The sequence below is a fragment of the Eurypyga helias genome, unplaced genomic scaffold (genome assembly GCF_000690775.1).
Source record: "Eurypyga helias isolate BGI_N326 unplaced genomic scaffold, ASM69077v1 Scaffold44579, whole genome shotgun sequence".
Classification (NCBI taxonomy): Eukaryota; Metazoa; Chordata; class Aves; order Eurypygiformes; family Eurypygidae; genus Eurypyga; species Eurypyga helias.
The window spans coordinates 200-7,801 of record NW_010270896.1 but is presented as its reverse complement, the minus strand read 5'-3'; the positions used below and the strand labels follow the sequence as shown (position 1 = coordinate 7,801).

General features: G+C 43.8%; 1 protein-coding gene across 1 annotated transcript; it reads left to right on the top strand.

Moving 5' to 3' along the window:
* Positions 1-268: 268 nt before the first annotated feature.
* DDX5 (DEAD (Asp-Glu-Ala-Asp) box helicase 5) lies at positions 269-5,781 on the top strand (the record flags this gene model as incomplete). Its single annotated transcript, XM_010158624.1, has 12 exons — positions 269-434; positions 583-679; positions 764-897; positions 1,020-1,085; positions 1,521-1,662; positions 1,739-1,899; positions 2,071-2,243; positions 2,434-2,544; positions 2,771-2,832; positions 2,911-2,970; positions 4,225-4,449; positions 5,012-5,781. Coding segments are annotated over 12 exons (1,780 nt in total), but the record flags the coding sequence as incomplete, so codon positions are not given.
* Between the last annotated feature and the right edge of the window lie 1,821 nt (positions 5,782-7,602).

Sequence of the window (7,602 nt, the reverse complement as noted above, 5' to 3'; positions counted from 1 at the left end):
TATCTTTGTTAAAACTTGCTAATAGGCCTTTCAGTTTAATTTTCCGTAAATGGCGAAGATAAGTGGAGCCTTAGCTTCTGACTGTGAGCTGGAGCCAGGCAGATGGTGGCATCTGCAACTTAACCATGGGGTTTTTTAAGTTTCAGTATCGTGCAGGTGGGGTTTCTAATTCTGAATTGTAACGTTTATAGGCTGGACTGCAGAGGTAGCAGTTAAGTTGTGTAAGAAGAGGACCAAAACGATTCTATGTTACTATATTCTTCTCTAGGTTTGGAGCCCCCCGTTTTGGAGGAAGTAGAGGTGGACCTCTCTCTGGGAAAAAATTTGGAAACCCTGGGGAAAAACTTACGAAAAAGAAATGGAATTTAGATGAGCTGCCCAAATTTGAGAAGAACTTCTACCAAGAACACCCTGATGTAGTTCGGCGTACTGTGGTATGTACCCTGTGTAATGCATGCGAAAGCAAACAAGTAAGTGCAAACATGCTGAGGGTCATGGGGCCCAACAGGCATGGTTGGGGTAACGGAAAAGATAACTTGGGTATCAAAGCTTATTTCCAATAATGGAATTTTTGCCTTGCAGCAAGAAGTTGAACAGTACAGATCAAGCAAAGAAGTCACAGTTAGGGGCCATAACTGTCCAAAACCAATTATAAACTTCTATGAAGCTAACTTTCCTGGTAAGTGAAGACTAGCATACGGGTTGCTCTTCCAGGCTTGATTAAGACAAAATCCAATTTAACAAGTTTAAATTTTCTTTCAAGCAAATGTTATGGAAGTAATTCAGAGGCAGAACTTCACTGAACCAACTGCTATTCAGGCACAAGGTTGGCCTGTTGCATTGAGTGGATTGGATATGGTTGGAGTGGCACAGACTGGATCTGGGAAAACACTGTCTGTAAGTTCTGAATGTAGCCTGCAGTACTGCAGGATTTCAGCAGTAAAAGCATGGCATGGCTTAGTGCAGGCTGAACGCTTCTGTGAAGAGATTGTAATGAGACTTTTCTTTCTTCCAAACAGTACTTGTTGCCTGCTATTGTGCATATAAATCATCAGCCATTCCTGGAGCGAGGAGATGGACCCATTGTGAGTATTCCTGAATGAAAGGGGATAGTAATTTCTGGATTTTTTTTTTGCAGTCCAATTGTCCACACACCTAAGAGTGCATAGCTGTATTGTGTTTCTCTGTATGACTAAAGTTGTTCCATGTTTTGGTAGTCTCCCAAGAGCATTCCATAAGCTCTGACTGAATTGTCCTTAAAATGGGCTAGACAACCAATTTTGGAAAATGCTATGCCCTGGAAGCTAGTGACTTTCAGGTATCTTACTGCAACAGCATAGGTCAGTGTTTGGTGGCAGTTGAGATGCTAGGTAATCGAGTTTGCTGGTTTGGGCTCTTTTAATCCACTTTAGGCATTCTGGAACTGAAGTAATACATGACAACCTTTCCTTTTAAAAACCAGTGTCAGACTAGAAGCTTCAAATAGGTATTGAACTAAAAGCTGGGCATCTTATTTCTAGTGTCTTGTGCTGGCACCAACTCGTGAACTGGCTCAACAAGTGCAGCAGGTAGCTGCGGAATATAGCAGAGCATGTCGTTTGAAGTCCACATGTATTTATGGAGGTGCTCCAAAGGGACCACAAATTCGTGACTTAGAAAGAGGTATGGATAAGCCTCAATGTGTCTCTGTGAGGCAATGTGAAGACTACTTCAGCTGACTTCACTGCTTGGTTTTCAGGTGTGGAAATCTGCATTGCAACACCTGGACGACTTATAGACTTCTTAGAAGCTGGAAAGACCAATCTCAGGAGGTGTACTTACCTTGTCCTTGATGAAGCTGACAGGATGCTTGACATGGGATTTGAACCTCAGATCAGAAAAATTGTGGATCAGATAAGAGTGAGTATAAATGGTTCATGCATTTATCACGGTTACAACAACAAAAGCCGCTATGCTCACTGAAGTGGGGGCAGTGCGGTTAACTCTTCCAGGCTTGTCTGGGTAGGCATTTTAATTGTATTGAGCATTTGAGTGTATCTTGATCTTGTATGACGTATTCCCCTTCTCCAGCCTGACCGGCAAACTCTGATGTGGAGTGCCACCTGGCCAAAGGAAGTGAGGCAGCTGGCTGAAGACTTTCTGAAGGAGTATGTACACATCAACATTGGTGCATTAGAACTAAGTGCAAACCACAACATTCTTCAGATTGTGGACGTGTGTCATGATGTGGAGAAAGATGACAAGTAAGTAGTCAGTGGTGGCGAAGCATTCAACGTTTTTCTTAATGGTTAGTTTAGTTTGAGTTGTGAAGTGAATTTGTATTGGATATTTGTCACCAGACTGAGACCACTAAAAAAAGAGGGGAGAATTGGGCTGTTTAAATTGGCATAGTAAAAATCAATCCCAGCTCTAACCATCTTCTCTTCATAATAGGCTTATTCGTTTGATGGAAGAAATAATGAGTGAGAAGGAAAACAAAACGATTGTTTTTGTGGAAACCAAAAGACGGTGTGATGACCTTACCAGGAAAATGAGGAGAGATGGGTGAGTCTACTAGCTTGAACTTCTTGAGCCACCCCAATAACGAGCATGCTCTTGATTCTTCATGACTGCCTGCTTAACTGTGGTGTTGAAACTGGCAAACACCGTGACGCCAGATCTCAGTCTGAATGCTAAAACGCCAGAAGCTACCTCTGGCTTGCCAGTGGCGGCCTCCTTGACTGATGGAGCTACTGAAGGCATGTTCTGAGATCAGTTGCTGTGTTTTCAGGTGGCCAGCGATGGGAATTCATGGTGATAAAAGTCAGCAGGAGCGGGACTGGGTTCTAAATGGTGAGTATTTCAGTAATTTCAACGAGTACAGGATCTGTGTAACCTGATGAAGCAAGTGACGAGTTGTTTGTGTTACAGAATTCAAACACGGAAAAGCACCAATCCTGATTGCTACAGATGTTGCATCCAGAGGTCTAGGTTAGTACAACTCGTAATGCCAGTTGCCCAAAGCTATTTAAAGAAAGTCTATTGCTTTCTTTAACCTCTGCGTTTTTCTAAGTTTTCTTCACATAAAGGTGCAGTCTTTGTGGCAAGGCCTAGGCATGACATTCGGAGGACTCGAGGGGGATGGAGGACTAGTGGAAGTGATCGGCTGGCTGCTTCCAGTCAAATAGAGAGGTGAAAGCTGAGAGCAATGTGTGCCAGTAATCTTCAAAAGGCAAAGATCGTCCTTTAAACTACTACCCCATAAACTGTTCTCTCATGAAATAAGCAGTTTCATTCACAGTTCACTTTGCCCTGGTATTTCTCTTCTCTCCATGCTTTGCATGATTTGCCATGGTGCAGTATTGTTAGTTTTGTGCATACTGTCTGCTGTGATCTGTGGGTCTTTGAATTTCAGTGAGTTTGCTGAAATGTTGAAGAAAATAATTAGGAACTTCAGTGTTCAATGAAAATTTTTTTTTTTCAACCATGAAATGGAGAGAGCAGCTTTAAAATGTACTAAGCCTTGTACAAATTGGTGAGTACTGGCACATGAAATCTGAGAAAAAGTCCACCTCTCACTTTAGCAAGCGGGGCAGGAAAGCAGTGGCTTTTCAAATGCCTTTGAAAGTCGAAGTTCCTCCACCTATACATAGTCGTCATGTCGAGACCTGCCAGAGAGAGACACATTCTCAAGTGAACCCTGGCTTCTTGGAAGCGCTTGCCTAGACGAGACACAGTGCATAAAAACAACTTGGTGACTTTGGGGGGACAGGTATGTTTTTCTTGCAGCTGCGGTTCAAAGGTCTTGGCAAGACGAGCAGTGTGGCCCCTTTTTTTTGAGCTTCTAATGAGTGTGTATGTGAAGGACCTTGTATGTTTTTACTCTAAGGTCCTCAAATGAGCACATGAAGAGGCTGCTGTGAGCTTTAGTGGCCCTACTGCAAGAAGCATTCAGATGTCACTTGATGATTTGTAGAGGGGACTCTTGAGTTGGGAATGACAAGCAAATGCATACTCCTTTATGGTAAGGTTTTGGATCACAGGGTGGGTGATGAGACGGGAACAGACGGAGTGTGCATAACTTTCTCGTCCACAATATTCGTGCAGAAATGGATAATTCTAACACACTTCTTTGCAGCCGTTATTTCCTTTAAAGTACTCTTGTCTAATGTTTATCTTCGATTTGGCTGTTGTGGTGTGCAAAACTTCGTACCTTGCTTTTTGCCACACTGCAACACTTTACAGATGTGGAAGATGTGAAATTTGTCATCAATTATGACTACCCTAACTCCTCAGAGGACTATATCCACCGAATTGGACGAACTGCCCGCAGTACCAAAACAGGCACAGCATACACATTCTTTACTCCTAACAATATTAAGCAAGTAAATGACCTCATCTCTGTGCTTCGGGAGGCTAATCAGGCCATCAACCCCAAATTGCTTCAGTTGATTGAAGACAGAGGTTCAGGTAAGGACTGTTCTTGACCACAGTGCATAGCTTTCCTCTCAGAACAAACTGGAAGCTCTAATTCCACCTCCAACCTCTCCAAAATGGATGTGGAAGTTGGTTTAGCTACCAGTTAGTGCCCTGAAAAGGTACTTAGTAATGCCAGTAACAAACCTCACCCCTTGCCCCGAATGCTCTGTGCTCTGGCTGTGGCACACCTGTGGCTAGTGCTGGCCAGAGAGGCACTTGCAAGTGCTCCCTCTGAAGCAAAACACCCGGGCCTCAGTGTTGTGGCTAGGAGAGATGGAGCACGTGTCCCGTTGGCAAGGTGAAAGGGACGTCTTGCTTTGCTGCTGCCACCACTCCTGTTACAGGGGAGAGAATATGACTCCCCATGGCTAGATGGCTGAGTCTTCCTCTGACCAGAGTCCAGTTAGCAACTGGAAAGCTCTAGTAGATGTGTAGGTACAGTCGACTTGCCTTGCTGGGGCAAAAGGGAAATGTTTTTCTTCATGGTTGAAATAATTTGGTATGTAAAATGCAGCCTTTGTGGTATATAACTATGTCCTGTCTCTCTTAATAGGTCGTTCCCGAGGTGATCGACGTGACAGATATTCTGCGGGCAAAAGGGGTGGATTTAGTAGTTTTAGAGAGAGGGAGAACTTTGAAAGAAACTATGGTGCACTAGGAAAGAGAGACTTTGGAGCAAAAACTCAGAATGGGGCATATAGCGCCCAGAGTTTCAGTAATGGAACTCCTTTTGGGAATGGCTTTGCAGCTGCAGGCATGCAGGCTGGCTTCAGGGCCGGTAACCCGGCAGGAGCTTTCCAGAATGGCTATGAACAGCAGTACGGGAGTAACCTTGCCAATATGCACAATGGCATGAACCAACAGCAGTACGCATATCCTGCCACTGGGGCCGCTCCTATGATAGGTTACCCAATGCCAACAAGTTACTCTCAATAACTTAGTGTATTTAAATGTCTCGGTTTTTCATAATTGCTCTTTATATTGTGTGTTATCAAAACAGGATAGTTATTTAAGAAATGGGAAATGCAGAAATGACTGCAGTGCAGCAGTAATTATGGTGCACTTTTTCGCTATTTAAGTTGAATATTTCTCTACATTCCTGAAACAATTTTTAGTTTTTTTGTACTAGAAAATGCAGACAGTGTTTTCAAAGTAAATGTACAGTGATTTGAAATACAGTAACAGAAGGCAGTGCATGGCCTTCCAATAAAGATATTTGAAGACCGAATTTTCTTTCAGATGGCAATTTTCTCAACATGTGCACAACTTTACATTAATGGAATGTCAGATGTTTTTATATTAAATTCTAGAAAGGTTTCTCAACTGTGTCTGATTAAACATTTAAGCTTATACAAAAAACAGCCTTGCCTTGGTTGGGCTAGATTGCTTAGCATGGCAGGCTCTGCTTCTGTGGGGAAGAGAACTAAAGCTGGCTTCTAAGTAACCGTTGGAAACAGTGCTCTTCCTTGTCTCACTAGCGTAGGGCTAGTTTTTGGAAAAGATCCACTGGAGTGGTGGTGTAGCTGAGAAGTCTTGCTAACCGAACTCTGCAGTGGTGTTGCTGAGGAGCTGCTACGAGCGTAGGAAGCTTTTGCAGCACCGTGACTGTCGCCTTCACACAAGCATTTGTGCAGACCAGGCCTGAGCGTGATGTACCTACAGCTGTCGGGCCGTGTGAGTTAGCATGCAGGCTTACTATGAGCTTCAGATACGGGAAGATCCTAGTATTAAAACTTCAAATTATACTTAAACTGGTATTGAGCAGTGATTTCTTTATGGAGGTTGGGGAGGGAAGTGGGCTGCTGACCCTTGAACATCGTGGATTCATTTTTTTTTTCTTTCCCCCCAAGACTTGCAGTACATAATGTCTCTGCAGTCTCAGCACTGAGTGTGTGGAGTGAAGCAATGGCCTTTCGGCTAGTATAGCTGGAGTAATACTTAACCCCAAGAGCAAAGTACTTCATGCTTTCAAGCTCAGTAGATTAAAATTGCAGTTAATACTGACTTTCAGTTCTTCTCTCCCACTTGTTGATCAGTAACAACGATTAGGTTCAAGTTCAACACTGCCTACCTACAGCTTGATGTATGTAAGGTTGAACTTTGTAAGAACCAAGACAAGACTCTGTAGGTTGTTTTGAACCCAAGTCAGACCACTTCTTACACTTCAGATCGTTTTGGTGGTCTGTGATTAGATCTTGGTGATTTGTTTTGCTGAACCACAGCCTACTCTGCCTCTTAACTGTTTCTGCCTTTCCTGTGGCGTTCTTTTCAGTTGACAGTACTTTCATGACTGCTTGCTGTTGCTGCTGTCATTCCAGCTGAAGTCCTGGAATGCCACGAGTCTAAAACTGCAGTTGGCAATGCAGAGTCTTTAATTGGCTTTGCAACATTCCCCTTGCTCAGTGCTGAAGACAAGGAGGTAGGCGGTTACTTTATCTTTTAAATGAGACCTGTGAAGTGCTACGTTTCCAGGTCAGTTGCCTGAAACAATGCACGGAGAGCTTTGTTTTGGCTCAAAACCGTGAACTGTATGTAGAAGAGTTGTAGCTTGTGAATGCACGCTGATGCTGGGGTCTTCAACAGCGCTGCCAAGAGCAGCCTCTCTCCCTTTAGATGGGAGAGAACCTCTGGTGGGTGCTGAAGGGAAACCCAGATAGGTGCTTGCAAGTCGTGGTTGAAAATGCTCTGGAAACCTAATGAGGAAATAATGGCCAGAGATGCACCTCATGACTCTTCAGGTTTTTCCAGGTTGTAGACTTGGTGGGTTTAGGTGAAAAACCCCAAACCTCTAACGTGTAATGCACAAGTCAGAACAGGCCCATGTCATTTTGGTTTTTTGCCTTAAATACTTGCAAGTTATAATCACCTAGAGCCTTGCTCCCTGGAAGGTGGGTGTTCCTCTTTAACATCTGCATGTAAAAATGTAAACAGCCCTAAATCGCGTTTAAGATTACTCTGATAAGGTTGAGCCCGGAGCAAAGCTACTTCCCAGACAAATGCGTGACTAGCAGTACTTTCGGCCCTGGGAGCAGCAACTCCTCCAGCTGACCCAGTGGCCTACGACTGCCTTGTCTGTGCAGTACCTCCTGGCCTGGGACGGAGTTAGGCAGTGAAGAGCCAAGATTCCTGCTCTTCGGGCTTCGT